Raw genomic sequence first — 21,922 nt, forward strand, 5'->3', positions numbered from 1 at the left:
GATGCGATTCGCACAGCGGGACGCGCCCGCTCGCGAATCGCATCCCAGGTCACTTACCCGTCCCGGTCCCCTGCTGTCATGTGCTGGCGCGCGCGGCTCCGCTCTCTAGGGCGCGCGCGCGCCAGCTCTCTGAGACTTAAAGGGCCAGTGCACCAATGATTGGTGCCTGGCCCAATTAGCTTAATTGGCTCCCACCTGCTCCCTGCCTTTATCTAGTCTCCTCCCTTGCACTCCCTTGCCGGATCTTGTTGCCTTGTGCCAGTGAAAGCGTTTAGTGTGTCCAAAGCCTGTGTACCTGAACTTCTGCTACCCATCCTGACTACGAACCTTGCCGCCTGCCCCCGACCTTCTGCTACGTCTGACCTTGCTTCTGCCTACTCCCTTGTACCGCGCCCATCTTCAGCAGTCAGCGAGGTAGAGCCGTTGCTAGTGGATACGACCTGGTCACTACCGCCGCAGCAAGACCATCCCGCTTTGCGGCGGGCTCTGGTGAAAACCAGTAGTGGCTTAGAACCGGTCCACTAGCACGGTCCACGCCAATCCCTCTCTGGCACAGAGGATCCACTACCTGGAAGCCGAATCGTGACAAGCTGTAGATGGAGAAAAGACTACACCTCATTGTGCACAGACCGAAAAATAATAATATGGAAGCAGGAGATATTAGCTGATCGGTCAGATAGATAGGAGGACATTCAGGAGGAAGCCAGGCCTGTGTAATCTCCTTTCGAGTTATCATCCACTGGTTTACACTGACCTAAGTTCTGTAGATCAGAAAGAATGGACAGAGATGGAATGTTTGATGTCTTCTACATTGATTTGAACTCTTACATGTTTCTATTACAGCCTTCAAACCTCGAATTATGACAGACAGAACATGATTGAACAGAATATAACCCAAGAAGTTAACACGAACAACAGCGAGATTGTGATACTGACTCTTTTACTTATAACCACTTGTAGCTTTGTGGTCTTCTTCTACATCATGGCTGTAATGTTGAGAATCTACTTCACCAACCCTTCTGCTCGTGAAGAAGTCCGCTACGTCCTATTTGCCCACATGCTCATCACTGATATAGTATATCTGTTCTTAAGCTTGTTCCTTTTCACAATTTTTTTCTACCAAGTCACCTTCCCGGTACCATTTTGCTACATTGCAATCACTGTAGCCTCAACGTCTTTGAAGATCACCCCATACAACCTTGCTCTCATGTCCTTGGAGCGCTATATAGCCATATGCTTCCCACTAAGACACAGTGAAATTTGCACTTTTCGAAGAACCATTATTGCGATCGGAGTAATATGGGCAATCGGTTTCATCCCTAATTTAGTTGACTTAGTTGTCTTGAGTGTATCCGTAGATCGTAGTTTTTTCTTATTGCATGTGAAATGTATACGGTCAATCCTCCGCTTCACTGAAGTGCAAAACACCATCAGAGATTTTGTCTACATCACAACTTTTTCCTTGGTGGGATTGATCATCATTTCTACCTACATCAGAATCATGGTGGTTGCCATGAATATTGGTTCCGGAAAGGCATCTGCAGTAAAAGCTGGTAGAACAGTGATGCTCCACGCGCTTCAGTTGTTGCTATGTATGTCCACTTTTGTCTATGTCTTACTAGAGAAGATACTCAAAGAATATATTACTATTATGATACTGGCAATTAACTTCTTCATTTTCCAATGTCTTCCAAGGTTTCTCAGTCCTATCATATATGGACTGAAGGATGAACTTTTCCATAAACAGATGAAAACATTTCTGTTCTGCAAAGCCCAAAAATGTGGCACTATTTAATATATATATATATATATATATATATATATATATATATATATCTATATATATAATCTTGTTTTTTTCCCATCATTCTTCACTCAGTAACCCCTAATGAATGTAAAAATAGATTTTTTTTTAATTTTTTTGAAAAATGTATTTAAAAGGAAAAACTCTAAGTTGGCATGGACATAAGTATTCAAACTCTTTGTTAGGACTCTTGATATTTAGCTCTGTTGCCTCCATTTTCTCTTGATCATCTCTGAGATGTTTTTTCCACCTTGGTTGGAGTCACCTGGGGGTAAATTCAGCTGATTGGACAGGATTTGGGAAGACACAGCCCTGTCTATATAAGGTCTCACAGCTGGCAATGTATATCAGAGTAAACACTGAGATGTGAGAGGGAAAGAGCTGCCTGAAGAGCTCAGAGACTGGATTGTGTTTAGACACAGATCTGGAGAAGGGAACAAAAACATTTCTGCTCAACTGAAAGATCCCACAAGAGCTCAGTGTCCTCTAAATTCTTACATGGAAGTAGAAGGAAAAACCAGGACTCTTCCTAGAGCTGCCCCCCACCCCCAAACTAAGTAATCAGGGGAGAAGGGACTTGGTAAGAGAGATGACCAAGAACCCAATGGTAACTCTGACCGAGCTCCAAAGATCCTGTGCGCAGATTGGAGAAACCATCACTGCAGCCTCCACAATCTGGGCTTTATGGAAGAAAGAAGAAAAACGCCTCCACAGTAATAACACATGGAAGACACCTGGATATTACAGAGAAGGATCTAAAGGATCAGACTGTAAGGAACAAGATTCTCTGGTCTGTGGAAACAAAGATTGAACTTTCTGCCCTCAATTCTCATGTGTCATATATGGAGGAAACCAGCCACTGGCCATCAGCTGCCCAATACCATCCCTACAGTGATCATGGTGGGGGCAGCATCATGTCTGGGGGAAACCAGGCACTGCCCATCACCTGCCAAATACCATCCCTACAGTGATCATGGTGGGGGCAGCATCATGTCTGGGGGAAACCAGGCACTGCCCATCACCTTCCCAATACCACCCCTACAGTGATCATGGTGGGGGCAGCATCATTTCTGGAGGAAACCAGGCAATGCCCATCACCTGACCAATACCATCCCTACAGTGATCATGGTGGGGGCAGCATCATGTCTGGGGGAAACCAGGCACTGCCCATCACCTGCCCAATACCATCCCTACAGTGATCATGTTTGGGGCAGCATCATGTCTGGGGGAAACCAGGCAATGCCCATCCCCTGCCCAATACCATCCCTACAGTGATCATGGTGGGGGCAGCATCATGTCTGGGGGAAACCAGGTAATGCCCATCACCTGCCCAATACCATCCCTACAGTGATCATGGTGGGGGCAGCATCATGTCTGGGGGAAACCAGGCACTACCCATCATCTGCCCAATACAATCCCTGCAGTGATCATGGTGGGGGCAGCATCATGTCTGGAGGAAACCAGGCACTGCCCATCACCTGCCCAATACCATCCCTACAGTGATTATGGTGGGGGGCAGCATTATGTCTGGAGGAAACCAGGCACTGCCCATCACCTGCCCAATACCATCCCTACAGTGATCATGGTGGGGGCAGCATCATGTCTGGGGGAAACCAGGCACTGCCCATCACCTGCCCAATACCATCCCTACAGTGATCATGGTGGGGGCAGCATCATGTCTGGAGGAAACAAGGTACTGCCCATCACCTGCCCAATACCCTGAAAAAACTTGAGGCTGTAATTGTGGCCAAGAGGGCTTTACCTAAGTCCTGAGTAAAGGGTATGAATACTTATGTCACTGCAAGAGTTTAGTTTTTTATTTTAAATAAATTAAAAAGATTTGTAACATTCTGTGATACCGTATTTGAAAAGCTACTTAAAGATTATGGCCCAGATTTATAAAACTATGTGAAAGAAAAAATTGATTTTCCCACAGCAACCAATCACAGCTCAGCTTTTACTTCGCCAGAGCTCGATAGCTGAGCTGGGATTGGTTGCTATGGGAAAATTACAACATTTTTTTCTCTCACACAGTTTGTTAAATCTGGGCCTTTGTTCTTATGTGACTGATCATTAACTTCTGCTTCTTCATGAGTCTTCCAAGGGTCCTTAGTCCTTTCATATATGGAATGATGGACACATTTTTATGTAAAGAGATGAAATGTTGTGCAAAGTCAAAAATGTGACCTTATTTAACATATCTTGCCATTTTTAGACAACTATTCTTGTAATATCAGCCAGAACTTAAAAACGAAAACACCTGCCTAATATTATGTAGCGCCTCCTCGTGCTCTTACTCATTGAGAGGGAAAAGAAGTCCCTCACAGATATATCATATCATGAAAGCTTTACTGATACCAAAAAATGTTTAAAACACTTAAAAAGAGAAGAGTCAAACAACAATAGGGCAAAAGCAGCACCCCAGAATCATCCGTTACCGAAATTCACGTCGTGACCATCATCCCAGACTCCCCACCGCACTGTTGTTACTACAAGTATGTATTCTTTGTACTGACTGTATCTGGCTATACCTCCATAAACAGCAGCACGCTCAGAAACTATTACTCCCCCTCCTCCTCCTCCTTTATCTCCCGGCCCCCCTCCCCCTTCATTAAATGACTCCCCTGCAACTTTTACCCGACATTCCTAGCACCACAGGCCATCCACACCGTCCAGCTTACTGAACACCAGGGCAGCGACCTTTGATGCTCCACCAGCCTCCAGCTTCTGCAGTGGCAATGAGGAAGATGCTTTACCGAGACGAGCTGACTGCAGCATCCGCCACTTCATCCATCATAGATCAAGATTGCCCCATCATGGCCAACATCCCACACGGCAGGCTGCTCCCTTCAGGTGCATGAACCTCCGCAGCGCCATGGCAGACCATCCAACAAACACCCTGGTTGGGGAGTGTGACTGGGGCACAGTTTGGGGGAGGGAAAATTCCACAGGGGACACTATCATGAATAACATCACATAGATTATCTTGTTCATATTAGGTTGCCTGCCCCAGCCAGCATTCAAAGTAACTCCCCTCCTCCAATGATAATTAAGGAAATAGACCTTTTGCAAGACTCTATCCCCTCAGTATCACAAGTAGATCCGGCACTAGCTGATTCAGTATTACTGCTCAGCTGGCATCTCACCGACGAGTTTAAAAAACTAATTTGATCCCGTCAATTAGTGGATGTCTACTCCCTAGTCCCAGCAGGTGTCCATAGATAAACCTTTTAAATGTCCAGTTGACACGGACAAAGACAAACAAAAAACTATTTCACATACATTGGTAATTGGTTACAAGGTTTTGCCATTTACGCCAGTACCTAATGTGAATGTTACCCAAAGCTAGGCCTGTCCTTGTTCTCATACGTGAACATGATCTGGGGTGCATACAAAACATACTAGGGATCATGTTGGTCACAATATGATGAACAATGTAAAAAACACAAGCCCTTTAGGCCACAACAGACTTGGGACAGCCAAGATGTTAATTTATGGCTACTGGTCATGAACCCAAACCGCCCAGCTTAAAGGGGTACTACCGTGCTGTCAACTTATCCCCTATCTAAAGGATAGGGGATAAGTTGCCTCATCGCGTGGGGTCCCCAGCGGCGGGACCCCCACGATCTCGCACGCAGCACCCCGCTCTCATCAGGCCCCAGAGCGAACATCGCTCCGGGTCTGATGACTGCCGATCACGGGGCCGGAGTATCGTGACTTCACGGCTCCGCCCCCATGTGATGTCACACTCCGCCCCCTCAATGTAAGTCTATGGGGCAGGGGGCGAGACAGCTGTCTCGCCCCTACCATAGACTTGCATTGAGGGGGCGGAGCGTGACGGATGTTCTCTCCGGAACCTGATGAGAGTGGGGTGCTACGCGCGAGACCGCGCGATCAGGCAACTTATCCCCTATCCTTTAGATAGGGGATAAATTGTCAGCACAGTAGTACCCCTTTAACCCTCTCCCTTTCAGCACAAGGCCGGTGCCCACTCTGGGGCATCGGCCTCAAGTCCCTCAGTCATTGGAAAAGGGGAATGCTGGTTATACAATGAAAGCCACTGCAGATGGTATTGTGGTAGCGGGTGTGATGAGGGCAGATGTTGTTACCCTAGGGGCAGATGGCATTAACCCCTTGTATTCATGACGCCAGGGCATGGTTTAGCCTAAAACCACCCGAAGGTATACCGCTGGATCCTGGGCTAGGCACGGGGGCAATAAAGACTTCGACGCCAAGTTACAGACAACGGTAGCTTCTTGAGGGTAGACAGTTGGGGAAGTCTATACAGTTCAGCCAGGGCCCAAGGAGGTGACCAGTGTCACAGAGACCTTAAGGGCTTGCTGGGACTTGTGGTAGGACTGGACAAATACAGACCACGCTGACTTGACAGATGACAGGGACTGACTTGACTCATAAAGCTGTGACTTTAGCTTACTTGAAATGATGGTGGCTGCCGGACTTGACTTTGAGGCCTCCAACACTCTGGACACACACACAAGGCGACTGCACTGGGACCTCAGCTTAGCAGAAGTGCAGAGATCAAAGAGAGAGAAGCTAGCTCCACCCAGGGCTTATATGGGGGAGACTAGCAAGGAGCCCATAGGTCACCCCTGGGATCACCTGGTCACTGGTACCTCCTGGGTAACAATCACATGACATATCACATGGTATAACTCTTAAAGCAACATTACATTTTATAACAATTTACATGGTAAAACATATTTACAATGGGGAAACAAGTGCAGGGGGCCTTGGGGACACTGAAGGAGGCTCCCTGACAGGACAGCAGGAGCATGGGGTAACACCTCCCATACTGGGCCCCCACAAACTCCCCTTCTTAATTAAAGTCGTCCTCGACGCCCAGTCCTGGAGGGCGGAGGACAGAAGTGGCTACTGAGGCCTAGTGACAGTTCCTGGGGAATTTATGCACAATGTCCTTCTTAGGTCTGGATTACGAAACAAGATAAGGATGAGTCCATGTGGCATGGTGAATGTCCATACATGCTCTTTAAACATATGGGGTTAATTTGACTTTGTAACTGCTTTCTGAAGACACTCAAGGCAACAATATACATATCAATATACATAGATTCAAGGATTGGGCTGCCGGAGGCTATCTACCCAATGCCTTGGCTGCTGGGGCCCCTCGATTCTCAACTCTTCTCCCCAGAACTCAATATATGTTGTTACACTATACAACAGTGTTACCTTTACATTTAGCAATTCTGTCGCTCTACGTGCATTATCTACTGTAGATATCAGGTGAACCCTCTGGCCAGTAGATTACCCTGTACACGTGGACAGGAGAGAAAACATTAGACACATAACTGTATATATTTAGAACTTGTGGACTGGGCCGACAAATAATGTTACAGTCCTATCTTAACTATTTGCATATGTGTGGACTACTTTTACCATATGTGAACTGACTATGTGTGGTACATAACTTTACATTGAGTTAATCTTTGTACCTGGCGGGAATTTGTCCTTGTGATGACCGTTGGGACCTACGCAACATCACTTCGGGGGAATCTGGAACTCTTGCGTCTTCGGGAGCCCTTGGACGCTGCAGCTAACTCTTCCTCGACGAATTCAAGAGCGGGTATTGGTCCAGGGCTGGCGGGACCCAGAGTTGCTGCCATCTGTACTGGAAAGGCTGGAGAATAAATTGGTACTCTAGAGACTGGCATGTAGGCCGGAGCCAATGGTGACAAGACTGGGACTGGTGTGGAGCCTAGTGTTGGTTGAACCGGCCCTGGTATTGGTGAGACACAGAAGATCGCAGGCGGAGTTGGAGAAAACATGGGGAAATCCATGGATGGGTGGATTCCCTCACCTGGGACATAGTCTCTCACAGGTCTGACAGCTGGAGGGGGTGGTGCTGGGAGCACTGATAGATCTTCTTTCAGACACAACTTGATTCGGTTTCGGTGAACAACTTGTGTCTCATACCCAGACTTTGTACTTCGTATGCATCAGAGTTCGGATAGGGTATGGCCGTCACTATGTACAGTTCTGTCTCCCAGATAGAGTCTAACTTGTGGGTCCTTGAAATCTTCTGCAGCCAGACTTTATCGCCCAACTGAAGTGTTTTGGCAGAAGCATGACGGTTATAATACTCCTGTTGTCTCTGCTGGGCCTCGCCCATTATCTTGTTGACAATTTCTTTGGCCTCTTGGATTCTTCTCTGGTGGTCAGAGACCCACTCCAGGGAGGCTTGCAGAGAGTTGTTGAATGGGGCTTAGAGCTCAAATGTTCGGTCTTTAGGCAGCTGTCCGTGGTGCCCCATCATCAAATAGAAAGGGGTGTACCTCGTAGAACAGTGGACTATGTTATTATAGATCTCCAATAATTCGGGCAGCAGTAGGGGCGACTCGCAGCATGTGGATAAAGACTTGGTTGATGCGTTCACAGAGCCCATTCCCCTGGGGGTGATAAGCAGTAGGCTGGAGTTTCTTGCAGGCATGGAATTGATACAGCTCTTGGAAGACTTGGGCCTCGAAAGCCATTCCCCGGTCAGTTAGGACAGACTCCCGACACGCAAGGGTTTGCACCCAATTGGAGTAGAACATCTGGGCTGCTGTCTTGGCTGTGAGGTCTTTAACAGGTACAACAACCCATTTAGAGTAGTGATCCACCATGGTGACAGCATAAGTGTACCCGGACCGGGTAGGAGACAACTTGACATGGTCTAGCGCGCCCAACTGGTTAGGCCTTTCACTCTGGATGGAATGGAGGGGTGCTCATGTGTCCTTGTGTACATTCTTGGTGACATTACAGACAGCACATTCACTGCACCATTTCTCAATGCCGCTCAGCATTCCAATCCAATAGAATCTTCACCTGACAGTAGCTTCGGTCTTGTGGACTCCAAAGTGTCCCGACTGATCATGGTATGCGTTGAGGACCATCGCCGCGTCTCTTCGGGGAACCAGAATCTGATAAAGTTGATCACCAGAAACCGGATCCAAAGAATTTTGGCACAACAGCCCTTTGTGCATAAACAGTCGCTTCCTCTGTCGCCACAGACACTTCAGCTCATAATCATACTGGTCCTGGTGTAGGCGGGTTGATACCTCTTTCGCCAGAAGGTAGTCCAACAGATCCCCCATGACTCGACTTTCATCTTGAAGAGTCTTCCAGGTGTGCAAGTCTTCTTTAACCTTTTCGGACCTGGGTTCACCGTCCATCAAGGCGGTCACAACATTCTGGTTCATGAACCATTGATAAAATGGGGGAATCCACCTCCTCCCACATGTCTTCGACAGATGGTTCTTCGCCAGGGGTCATCCGAGACAGTAAATTGGCATTGACACATTGGCCGCTTCTGTACTTGATGGTGAAACTGTAATTGGCTAATCTTGAAGCCCAACCTTGTTCGATGGCACCCAACTTGGCAGTGTTCAGGTGGGCCAAAGGGTTATTATCCGTGTAGACAGTAAATGGCGTGGCAGCCAAGTAGTCTTTGAACTTTTGGGTCATGGCCCATGCCAGGGCAAGAAATTCTAACTTGAATGAGCTGTAGTTTGCAACGTTCTTCTCTGCTCCTCGCAGGTTACGACTGGCATAGGCAAGTACTAGCTCTTGCCCTTCCTGGACTTGGGAAAGGACAGCTCCCAGACCTTCAAAACTGGCATCGGTATAAAACCAGAACGACTAACCGTAGTCCGGGCACGCCAGGATGGGTGGCTCTTTCAGCAGACGTTTAAGAGCTCGGAACGCTGTCTCTTGCTCTTCTGCCCATTCAACAGGTAGTTTCCCATTATAGTTCTCCTTCGCCATACCCCGTAAGAGAGCTATAAGGGGTTCTGCAATCTTGGCGAAGTGGGGAATGAAGCGGCGGTAGTAGCCGGCAAATCCCAAGAAGCTCCTGACATCTTTCACCATGTGCGGGGTAGGCCAGTTCTTCACAACTTCCACCTTTTCAGGATTGGGCTGGACTCCCTCGGGGCTGACAACATGACCCAGGTAGTGTACCTGAGGTTTGAGCAAGTGACACTTTGACGGCTTGATTTTCAGCCCATGCTTGATCAGGACTTGGAAGACGTCTGACAGATGACTGAGGTGTTCCTGGTAGGACTTGGATTACACAATGACATTGTCCAGGTACAATAGGATACTTTGAAAATTCAGATTGCCCAGGCACCTTTTCATCAGATGATAGAACGTAGCAGGGGCATTACATAGCATACTTTTAAACTCGAACAGTCCCATGGGTGTCACAAATGCGGTCTTTTCCTGGTCTTCCATGGCTATGGGCACTTGCCAATATCTGCTGGTTAAGTGGTGGAGGGTGGAGAAGCAAGCAGCAGACCCGGGCCACCATACATTCTGTTAAGATGTTCTTTGACTCTATGAGATACAACTGGGCTACTGGGGTGTATTTGGGTAACACAGAAACAGCATTAGACAGGTTGGTAATGGTGACAAGGCTTCTCGCAGCTCAAACAAGAGGGTGGTCTTTTAGTTGCAGAGGCTCCAGCAGGGCTTGATAGTCTCTATTCTGGACTCCGGGACGTGCACGACACCAGATGATGTGTTGTGTTGGGTTACAAGGTCACCGACCGGATGTCTTGTACTCAAACTTTGCAGATTTCCCCTTGCTTGTTGGCAAACTACCACTCCGCTTGTAGAACTTTCAAGTGGTGCTGCACAGCCCGCTGGCCTGAAGGTGATATATGGGGAAGAGAGGCATGCAAGGCATCTACTATTTCAACAAAACAGTTTTTAATAATGTTCATCCCCAGTATAAATTCAGCAGACCTCTTATCTGTAACATTAGTTACAATCACTCCCTGTCCGCTAAGTATATGCTTTCCCAACTGAATGGTTGGCTCCCAGTATCCATGTTTGGGGATTGGTTGCCCATTACCCGCAACTACTCTGAAGTTAACATCCTCAGGCTCACACAATAAACTAGCATCCCAATGCTGGTAGAAAACATTTTTAGATATAGTAGACACTTGTGACCCTGTATCCATCAACGCCTCCAACGGTACACCTTCTACAATAATTTTTACATAGGGACAAGAGGCGACATAAAGTGAGAGTCCTGTCTGAGGTCGTTCAGGGATTGGACCTGATGACGCTTTTCCTGAGGGCCGGTCTGCAACCTCAGGGAAAATCTGTTTAAATCCCAACACTGCATTTTCCAATGTCCTGGTTTATTACAATAGGTACAAAAGGGTCTTTGAGTCCCTGAAGGTCTATTAGGCGGAGGGTTGCGAGGGTTGAAATTGTGGGGAGCATGAGCAGGGGCAGGTTTTCTGGGTTGGGGCGGTTCAAGGTAAGGTGGGGTGGACCGGGTGGCAAGCTCCTTCACAGCCTTAGTCAGTTGTTCAATGTCCTGCCTAACATTCTGTAAATCTGAGGCTGCGGTGACTGGCAAAGCAGGTGACACTGGGGCAGGGGCTGTGATGGTGGTGGTATAGGTCTGGCTACTGCCTTTAATGGCTCTTGGACAGGTGGACAAGCTTCCCCTAACTCAGTCCCGGACTCAATCACTTGGATAGCCAGTCTCTTGAAAGCGGGGAATGACAAGTTGGGGTTTTGGACTGCTAACATTCGCAGCTGTGCTTGGGGCTCATAATAATTGGGACAATCAATAAATCTGTCCATTAACACCTTGTTGCCCTGCTCTGGAGTTATACCGTCTAATTTTTGAACAGTCTCTAGGGCATTATGTAGGGCTTCGGCGTATGCTCTCAAGGTCACACCTGGCTTCTGCTGCCTTTCATACAGCCGTAGACGTACCTCTGATGGAGACTTTGACTTAAATACCTGGTACAGTCCTTCAAAGATCTGCTCTACAGTCGCCTTCTCGGAGGCTGGCCAGGTGCGGACTTCCTCTTACGCTGGTCCCTGTAGTTGTCCTGTGAGCAATTGCACCTGTGGTGAGCCACAGAGTGTGAGGTGAGGTGTAAGGGGCAGATGGTGTTGCCCAGGGGTAGATGGTATTAACCCCTTCGTGTTCATGACACTAGGGCGTGGTTTTCCTATATCACCACCCAAAGATAGAACCACTAGTCCTAGGTCAGGCAGGGGCAATAAAGAGTCCAAGGCCAGGTTAAGGGTAACGGTAGCTTTTACTGAGGTTAGACAGATGGTACAGTCTATACAGTTCAGCCAATATCCCAGAGAGGTGGCCAGTGACAAAGGGGGACATCGCAGCCTTGCTGGGACTTGCAGTAGGTAGACTGACTATAATGCAGGCCACAGTGACTAGACAGTATACTTAACTTGACTGACTTTATGACTGACAATTAGATGACTTTAGCTTACTTGCAATTGATAGGTGGCTGCAGACTTTAGGCTTGAGGCCTCTAATGCTCTGGACACTGATACTGAGAGGACTTGACTGCACTGGACCTCAGGAACTAAGAGAGAGATTTCAGTTCCTCCCTATCTTACATAGGGGGCTGTGCAAGGAGCCCATAAGTCACTAGAGAGGTCACCTGGTCACTGGGTTCTCTGGTCATATGACTTAAACATGTGACTTAAACACAATCATGTGGTACAACTATAATCATGTGACAAACAATAAAGGTCCTTTACTCAGTATGTGAAAACTCTTTATGGGAAACCTATATACACAGGGCGAGATACTGCAGGGGAGCCAGGGGACAGACAGGGACTCAACCTGATGGGACAGAAGGACCATATCCCGTACTGGGACACCATATACCTATTGCTTAGGAGGGAAAGAGTAAAAGACAAACAAACTCTGGATCCTTTCTTGGAAATCCCTCAGGGTGAAGGGGTCTCCATTGTAGGTATGGAGGACAGGGTTCCCCATGAATACCGGTGCAGACGCTGGAACACCAGGCTTGTTGATGTGGACTGAAGGCAGGACTGACAACATTCTGTCCGCTGGGACACGTGATGATCTCGCTGCTGGAGATGGAGGGGCACTGTCGCCTGGTTGATCTGGAGAGCTGGGTTCTGACATCTTGTTGAATTTTGAGTGTGCTGTCGCTTTAAGAAGAATAAGGTGCTTTCCCCTTTAAGATAATTCCTGAAGTGCTGCAGCGGCTTAGACTCGGCTAGTGGGAGTACTATAATGAATGCTCCCCCTCTATTTTGCAGGTACCCAGTAGAAATTTGTCCTGCGACCAGACTTGCGGACACTAGTGGGTTAATGCTGATAGTTACCAGTACCGGAGACTTGATACTGGTAATCGTTGGCGTTTGCAGAGTCTGTGCTGCAGCGGGTGCTTGATAGAAGACAGCGGAGCTGGACGCAGGCGCCGGAACCTCCAATATGGCTGCACCCAGGGAACTTCCTGTTTTGGACCGGTCGGCAAAGTCTTCCCCTGTGCAACACAGGGAGGCTCTTTGATTCCTCCTCACTGAGCTGGAGAGGCGTCACCGCTGGGGTCTGAGGGGGCGGTGCTGCGTGCTGCGTGGGTAACACTGGACTCAATTAACCCTTGCAGGTACCGACTCTCTACAATCCTCAATGGGAAATTACAGTCTTTTCTGCACCTCCCCCTCTGTTTCACAAGCGCCACAAGTAAAACACGCATCGGCATGCAGTTTTTGCAGACAATATTGGACACAGTTCAGGAGGACTAGTAGTATCCTGTTGGTGATGCCAAAAGCTGTGGTGGCGGGGTGTGATGAGGGCAGTTGTTGTTACCCTAGGGGCAGATGGCTTTAACCCCTTGTACTTGTGACGCCAGGGCGTGGTTTAGCCTATAACCAACGGAAGGTATACCGCTGGATCCTGGGCTAGGCACGGGGGCAATAAAAACTCTGACTCAAAATTACGGACAACGGTAGCTTTACTGAGGGTAGACAGTTGGCAAAGTCTATACAGTTCAGCCAGGGCCCAAGGAGGTGACCGGTGACGCAGAGACCTTAAGGGCTTGCTGGGACTTGAAGTAGGACTGGACAATTGAATACAGACCACGCTGACTGGACTTTGAGGTCTCCAACACTCTGGACACACACACTAGGCACAACTGCACTGGACCTCAGCAGGAAGCAAGAGAGAGAAGAGAGAGAAGCTCCACCCAGGGCTTATATGGGGGAGACTAGCAGGGAGCCCATAGGTCACTCTTGGGATCACCTGGTCAGTGGTACCTCCTAGGTAACAATCACATGACATATCACGTGGTATAACTCTTAAAGCAACATTACATTTTATAACACTTTACATGGTAAAACATATTTACAATAGGGAAACAAGTGCAGGGGGCCTTTGGGACACTGAAGGAGGCTGCCTGACAGGACAGCAGGAGCACGGGGTAACACATCTCGTACTGGACCACCACAGTATTCATCTTGTCGTTTCAAACATTAGTGCTCCTATTATGGAGGCGCGCACCCATCGGCACACTGTTTTAAAAAGTCCAAGGCAGCAACCCCAAAACCCCTTCTAGCCAATAATGCCTTACCTAGAAAAGGGATCCCCAGTGATCAGACAAAAGATGGACACAAATCAGCTAAAGACTAGTGTTGCTCACGAATATTCGCAATTCGAATATTATTCGCGAATATCGCATATTCGCAAATTCGCGAATTTCGCGAATATAGCGCTATATATTCGTAATTACGAATATTCGTTTTTTTTTTTTTTTTCTTCACAGTACACATCACAGTGATCCCCCCTCTCTGCTTCCAGCTTGTGTGGTGTAAAGAAGGCTCTAATACTACTGTGAGAGACTGGCGCGCGAAAATTCGCATATGCGAAAATTAGCATATGCTAATTTCGCATATGCGAATTTTAACGGGTGTTAATTTTGTATGGGCTAATATTCACATATGCTAATTTTCACATACGTGAATTTTCGCATATGCGAAAATAAAACGAGCATATAACGAATATTCGCGAATATATGACGAATATTTATCCATATATTCGCGAATATTCGCGAATTCGAATATGGCCTATGCTGCTCAACACTACTAAAGACCACCCACACACAAAAGCTTCAAATGAATAGGATAGCTCACTCATGTTGGTCCCCCCCCCCCCCTACAACCTACTAGTCTCCCCACTAGGGGGTCATACCCAAAAAAGAGCAAGGAAAATACAGACTAATTCATCAATTGTCATTTCCTAAGTAAACTTTGGTGATATCTAGTCAGCCTTCAGGCCCCTACCTGTTCACCATGACTGTTTCCATTTACTTAGCTTTTCCTTTCAAGGACTCTACTACTATGATATGACACTTCCAATGGGATGTTTTATATCCTACTACTTTGAATTATTCAGTTCATTCCTTGAATGGGTTGTCTCAGAGAGGGCAGGGGTTTCATTCATGCTACACTATCTAAACGACTTTCTATTCATAGGTCCACCCTACACGGACACGATCCTCCATGCCCTTAAGACTTTTTGCGACACCCTTACTTAGGCGTACTAATTGCTGAGGACAAAACAGAAGGCCCCTCAATGGTAAACTATCAAACAGTTACACTCATTCCTGGGACACTTAGCATTTGCCTCCAGAGTAATGCTGATGGGCAGAGCCTTCTGCAGACGGCTTGCTATGGCTACCAAGGGCATTTGGGAAACACACCATTTTTTCAGGGTCACCAAGCCCATGAAGGCAGACTTATATGTGTGGTCTGTTTTTCCTTCCTGCTACAATGGTTCTTCTTGTTTGCAGGCCAAGGAAGTGTCCAATGTGGATATTTACCTTGGGCAGTATAGGCATGGGTAGTTATTTTCAGGGTCAGTGGTTTTTGCCAGCATGGCTTTATGAGTAGTAGGGTTCTCCCTCCTCTGCAACCTCACACGTCTAGAGTTGTTTCAGATTGTGTTGGCAATGGAGGTATGGGGTAAGAGCATAAGGAACAAGAGATTTATATTCTGGACATTAGGGAGGTCCATGTCATTAACAGATCTATCTTGTCCTCTCCACCCATCAGATCTCTACTCCTGGTCCTCCAGTGTCTAGATTTCAATATAAGATTTAGAGCAAAACATGTCCCAGGTATCCATAATGACATGGCGGACCCACTGTCCCGTTTACAGATCGACAGGTTCAAAACCTTGGTCCCAGAAGTAGAAGCCATGGAGACGAGAATCCCTTCAGCTTTATGGTGCCTCGTTACAGACACTTGTTGACACTGCTAGAACATTCCTAAGCCCCTGCAACCATCAGAGCCTACACCAAAATTTGGCATCAATGGATAGCTATGGCTGACAGAGAGAGAAGGCTAAAAGACCACTATAGCAGGATTATTTCAACACTGCCTTACTTGGAAGCCTTATGGCTTCAAGGTCACTCAGCTTCATTAGTAACCAAGTCCCTAGCAGCTATAAAGTTTTTACATCGGTTCACGTACTGAGAGGAAATAAGGCAACAATTCCAAATAAAAAGGACAGCACAGGGCGGGAGAAGAGTCAAACACATAGATTTCAGAAAACCAACCTCCCCAGACATACTATAACGACTGTAAAGGATTCTACCCCACATTTGCTCTTCAACATACAATGTTACTGTCTGCATTTACCTTGACCCCTTAAGGACTGAGCGTTTTTCCGTTTTAGCATTTTTGTTTTTTCCTTTTAAAAATCATAACTAGAGATGAGTGAACTTTAGAAAAATTCGATTCGGCCAATTCGCCGAATTTTCCTAAAAAGTTTGTTTTGATCCGAATTTTTTCGCGGCAAATTTATATTAAAAAAGACTATTTCTAGCTTACAGACAGCCTCAATAGGGGTATAGAACACTTTGCTGTGTTCTAAAACGCATATGGAGTGTGCTGGGGTAGATAAATAATACTGTTATTCAGAATAACATGCAGATTACCGGCATCACTTTTAGAATCACTGCCGCACAGCAGCACAATGACAGAGCCTGGTGGTGGCATCAGTGTCAGGAGACTATATAGTGACTGAATGACATAGCGTGGAGGTGTTGGCAGCATTAGGATATCATATAGTGGCTGAATGGCACAGCATGGAGGTGTTGGCAGCATGAGGATACCATATAGTGACTGAATGACACAGCGTGGAGGTGTTGGCAGCATGAGGATACCATATAGTGGCTGAATGGCACAGCGTGGAGGTGTTGGCAGCATGAGGATACCATATAGTGGCTGAATGGCACAGTGTAGAGGTGTTGGCAGCATGAGGATACCATATAGTGGCTGAATGGCACAGCATGGAGGTGTTGGCAGCATGAGGATACCATATAGTGACTGAATGACACAGCGTGGAGGTGTTGGCAGCATGAGGATACCATATAGTGGCTGAATGGCACAGCGTAGAGGTGTTGGCAGCATGAGGATACCATATAGTGGCTGAATGGCACAGCATGGAGGTGTTGGCAGCATGAGGAGACCATATAGTGGATGAATGGCACAGCCTGGAGTTGCCAGCAGCATGAGTAGGTACTAGGTCTTCACAATCCCTAAGATTAATGTTACGCCTAGCGCTCCGGGTCCCCGCTCCTCCCCGGAGCGCTTACGGCGTCTCTCTCTCCGCAGCGCCCCGGTCGGTCCCGCTGACCGGGAGCGCTGCACTGTCATGGCCGTCGGGGATGCGATTCGCACAGCGGGATGGGCCCGCTCGCGAATCGCATCCCAGGTCACTTACCCGTCCCGGTCCCCTGCTGTCATGTGCTGGCGCGCGCGGCTCCGCTCTCTAGGGCGCGCGCGCGCCAGCTCCCTGAGACTTAAAGGGCCAGTGCACCAATGATTGGTGCCTGGCCCAATTAGCTTAATTGGCTCCCACCTGCTCCCAGACTATATCTGATCACTTCCCCTGCACTCCCCTGCCGGATCTTGTTGCCTTAGAGCCTAGTGAAAGCGTTACTGTGTTTGTCCATACTGTGTACTTGACCTCCTGCTATTGCCTTATTGACTACGATTCTTGCTGCCTGCCCCGACCTTCTGCTACGTCCGACCTTGCTTCTGTCTACTCCCTTGTACCGCGCCTATCTTCAGCAGTCAGAGAGGTTGAGCCGTTGCTAGTGGATACGACCTGGTCACTACCGCCGCAGCAAGACCATCCCGCTTTGCGGCGGGCTCTGGTGAACACCAGTAGTGACTTAGAACCGGTCCACTAGCACGGTCCACGCCAATCCCTCTCTGGCACAGAGGATCCACCTCCTGCCAGCCGGCATCGTGACAGTAGATCCGGCCATGGATCCCGCTGAAGTTCCTCTGCCAGTTGTCGCCGACCTCACTACACTGGTCGCCCAGCAAGCCCGACAGATCGCCCAACAAGATCACCAGCTGTCGTACTTGACCACCATGACACAGCAACTCCAGTCGCAGCTACAGCAGCTTCAGTCACAGCTACAGCAATTTCAGTCTCAGCTACAGCAGCAACAACCATCTCCTCCGCCAGCTCCTGCACCTCCTCCGCAGCGAGTGGCCGCCTCTGGCCTACGACTATCCTTGCCGGATAAATTTGATGGGGACTCTAAGTTTTGCCGTGGCTTTCTTTCACAATGTTCCCTGCACTTGGAGATGATGTCGGACCAGTTTCCTACTGAAAGGTCTAAGGTGGCTTTCGTAGTCAGCCTTCTGTCTGGGAAAGCTCTGTCATGGGCCACACCGCTCTGGGACCGCAATGACCCCGTCACTGCCTCTGTACACTCCTTCTTCTCGGAAATTCAAAGTGTCTTTGAGGAACCTGCCCGAGCCTCTTCTGCTGAGACTGCCCTGCTGAACCTGGTCCAGGGTAATTCTTCCGTTGGCGAGTACGCCATACAATTCCGTACTCTTGCTTCTGAACTATCCTGGAATAATGAGGCCCTCTGCGCGACCTTTAAAAAAGGCCTATCCAGCAACATTAAAGATGTTCTGGCCGCACGAGAAACTCCTGCTAACCTGCATGAACTCATTCATCTAGCCACTCGCATTGACATGCGTTTTTCTGAGAGACATCAAGAGCTCCGCCAGGAAAAAGACTTAGATCTCTGGACACCTCTCCCACAGTCTCCATTGCAATCTACGCCTAGGCCTCCCGCCGAGGAGGCCATGCAAGTGGATCGGTCTCGCCTGACCCAGGAAGAGAGGAATCGCCGTAGGGAAGAGAATCTTTGTCTGTACTGTGCCAGTACCGAACATTTCTTGGTGGATTGCCATATCCGTCCTCCACGTCTGGGAAACGCACGCTCGCACTCAGCTCTCGTGGGTGTGGCGTCTCTTGATGCTAAGTCGGCTTCTCCACGTCTCACGGTGCCCGTACGGATTTCTCCTTCAGCCAACTCCTCCCTCTCAGCCGTGGCCTGCTTGGACTCCGGTGCCTCTGGGAATTTTATTCTGGATTCCTTGGTGAATAAATTCCGCATCCCGGTGACCCGTCTCGTCAAGCCACTCTACATTTCCGCGGTCAACGGAGTCAGGTTGGATTGCACCGTGCGTTACCGCACGGAGCCCCTCCTAATGTGCATCGGACCTCATCACGAAAAAATTGAGTTTTTGGTCCTCTCCAATTGCACTTCCGAAATTCTCCTTGGACTACCCTGGCTTCAACACCATTACCCAACCCTGGATTGGTCCACAGGGGAGATCAAGAGCTGGGGTACCTCTTGTTTCAAGGACTGCCTTAAACCGGTTCCCAGTACTCCCTGCCGTGACCCTGTGGTTCCTCCTGTAACCGGTCTCCCTAAGGTCTTTACGGACTCTGCCTGCCATAAGAAGTGCCTCTCCCCCCCTCCCAGTCCAGTCAGGCAAGCCTCGGTGCCTCCTCATGGCCCCCGTCCTGGTGTCACACTGCCCCGTGCCAGGCCTCGCCCTCTGCCCTCCCTCCCCATTCCCACTCCTGCTGTACTGCCTGCCGTTGAGGAAACCCTCCATTCTTTCCCGGTGTCCTCATCCCAGGGGAGGCAGTTACCGGACAAAGAGAAGGGGAGACCTAAGGGGGGGGGTACTGTTACGCCTAGCGCTCCGGGTCCCCGCTCCTCCCCGGAGCGCTTACGGCGTCTCTCTCTCCGCAGCGCCCCGGTCGGTCCCGCTGACCGGGAGCGCTGCACTGTCATGGCCGTCGGGGATGCGATTCGCACAGCGGGACGCGCCCGCTCGCGAATCGCATCCCAGGTCACTTACCCGTCCCGGTCCCCTGCTGTCATGTGCTGGCGCGCGCGGCTCCGCTCTCTAGGGCGCGCGCGCGCCAGCTCCCTGAGACTTAAAGGGCCAGTGCACCAATGATTGGTGCCTGGCCCAATTAGCTTAATTGGCTCCCACCTGCTCCCAGACTATATCTGATCACTTCCCCTGCACTCCCCTGCCGGATCTTGTTGCCTTAGAGCCTAGTGAAAGCGTTACTGTGTTTGTCCATACTGTGTACTTGACCTCCTGCTATTGCCTTATTGACTACGATTCTTGCTGCCTGCCCCGACCTTCTGCTACGTCCGACCTTGCTTCTGTCTACTCCCTTGTACCGCGCCTATCTTCAGCAGTCAGAGAGGTTGAGCCGTTGCTAGTGGATACGACCTGGTCACTACCGCCGCAGCAAGACCATCCCGCTTTGCGGCGGGCTCTGGTGAACACCAGTAGTGACTTAGAACCGGTCCACTAGCACGGTCCACGCCAATCCCTCTCTGGCACAGAGGATCCACCTCCTGCCAGCCGGCATCGTGACAATTAAAAGACAAATTTAGAAATTTAAACCGAAGATTTTGCATAGCGGGTGCTACCTATGATAAAATTAGAATTTCCCAGACCCAGGCCCAGCAGCGGCATCAGTAACCCATATATTGCCTGAATGACACAGCCAGGAGTTGGCTGATGCATGAGTACATACCAGGGCTTCACAACCCCCCCAAAAAAACACAACAATTTTTGAAATTTTTTTAAGAAGATTTTGGATAGCGGGTTCTACCTATGAGAAAATGTGAAATTCCCAGACCCAGGCCCAGCAGCGGCATCAGTAAACCATATATTGCCTGAATGACACAGCCTGGAGTTGGCTGATGCACGAGTACACAGCAGGGCTTCACAATCCCTCCAAAAAACACAAAAATTTTTGACATTTATGAAGAAGATTTTGGATAGCGGGTGTTACCTATGAGAGAATTTGAAATTCCAAGACCCAGGCCCAGCAGTGCCATCAGTAAGCCATATATTGCCTGAATGACACAGCCTGGAGTTGGCTGATGCATGAGGAGACCATTGAAATGTCTGATTTTTTTATTTGAAATTTAAATCAAACTTTGAGTGTCCCGGACCCCAGCATGTGGGTACGAAGGACCAAATCCAACAAGCCCCCACAGGGCTCATGTGGCCGTGAGATGTAGGCGCAACGTCTCCATTGCCCTGACCGGCCATTGTTTCCAAGACTTTTTGCCAAGGCAAACCATGTGAAGAACAGGGTGACACCGCCGTGACCTGCACACATAGTATGCTGAAGGGCCACTGAGACTTGTCGGGGGCAGTGGAGGCTTAGGACACAGTGGAGGATGTGGAGGCGGAGTCTCACACTGTCACAGGACCAACGGGCTGACAGAGTTTAGCAGGAAGCAGCAAGAGTACACACCAGGGCTTCACAATCCCTAAGAAAAAACTACCATTTTTGAAATATTTGAAGAAGATTATGGATAGCGGGTGCTACCTATGAGAAAATTTTAAATTCCCAGACCCAGGCCCAGCAGCGCCATCAGTAAACCATATATTTCATGAATGACACAGCCTGGAGTTGGCTGATGCATGAGTACACACCAGGGCTTCACAATCCTCCCCCCAAAAAACACAACAATTTTAGAAATTTTTGAAAAAGATTTTGGATAGCAGGTGCTACCTATGAGAAAATTTGAAATTCCCAGACCCAGGCCCAGCAGCAGCATCAGTAAACCATACATTGCCTGAATGACACAGCCTGGAGTTGGCTGATGCACGACTACACACCAGGGCTTCACAATCCCTAAGAACAACCATTCTTTGAAATTTTTGAAGAAGATTTAGGACATCCTTTAGGTGGCTGAAGCAATGGGAAGCCATTATGGCTCACACACATAGGAAATAGGTCCATCCAAAGAAACAACAAGTAAATGCTTCGAGGATTTTAATAATTTAACTCAAGATCACCTGATAGCAGATTCTAGACTACACGGTATCTGAATAACACAGCCTGGAGTTTTGCTGATGCATGAGTACACACCAGGGCTTCACAATCCCCCCCATAAAACACAACAATTGTAGAAATATATGAAG

General features: G+C 48.6%; 1 protein-coding gene across 1 annotated transcript; it reads left to right on the forward strand.

The window, feature by feature from the left end:
• The first annotated feature begins 874 nt into the window (after positions 1–874).
• Positions 875–1,795, forward strand: LOC130357317 (odorant receptor 131-2-like). Its single transcript, XM_056559999.1, has one exon. It carries the CDS (start codon positions 875–877, stop codon positions 1,793–1,795), a length of 921 nt encoding a protein of 306 aa, XP_056415974.1.
• Positions 1,796–21,922: the final 20,127 nt, after the last annotated feature.

Source organism: Hyla sarda, chromosome 2 (genome assembly GCF_029499605.1).
Source record: "Hyla sarda isolate aHylSar1 chromosome 2, aHylSar1.hap1, whole genome shotgun sequence".
Classification (NCBI taxonomy): domain Eukaryota; kingdom Metazoa; phylum Chordata; class Amphibia; order Anura; family Hylidae; genus Hyla; species Hyla sarda.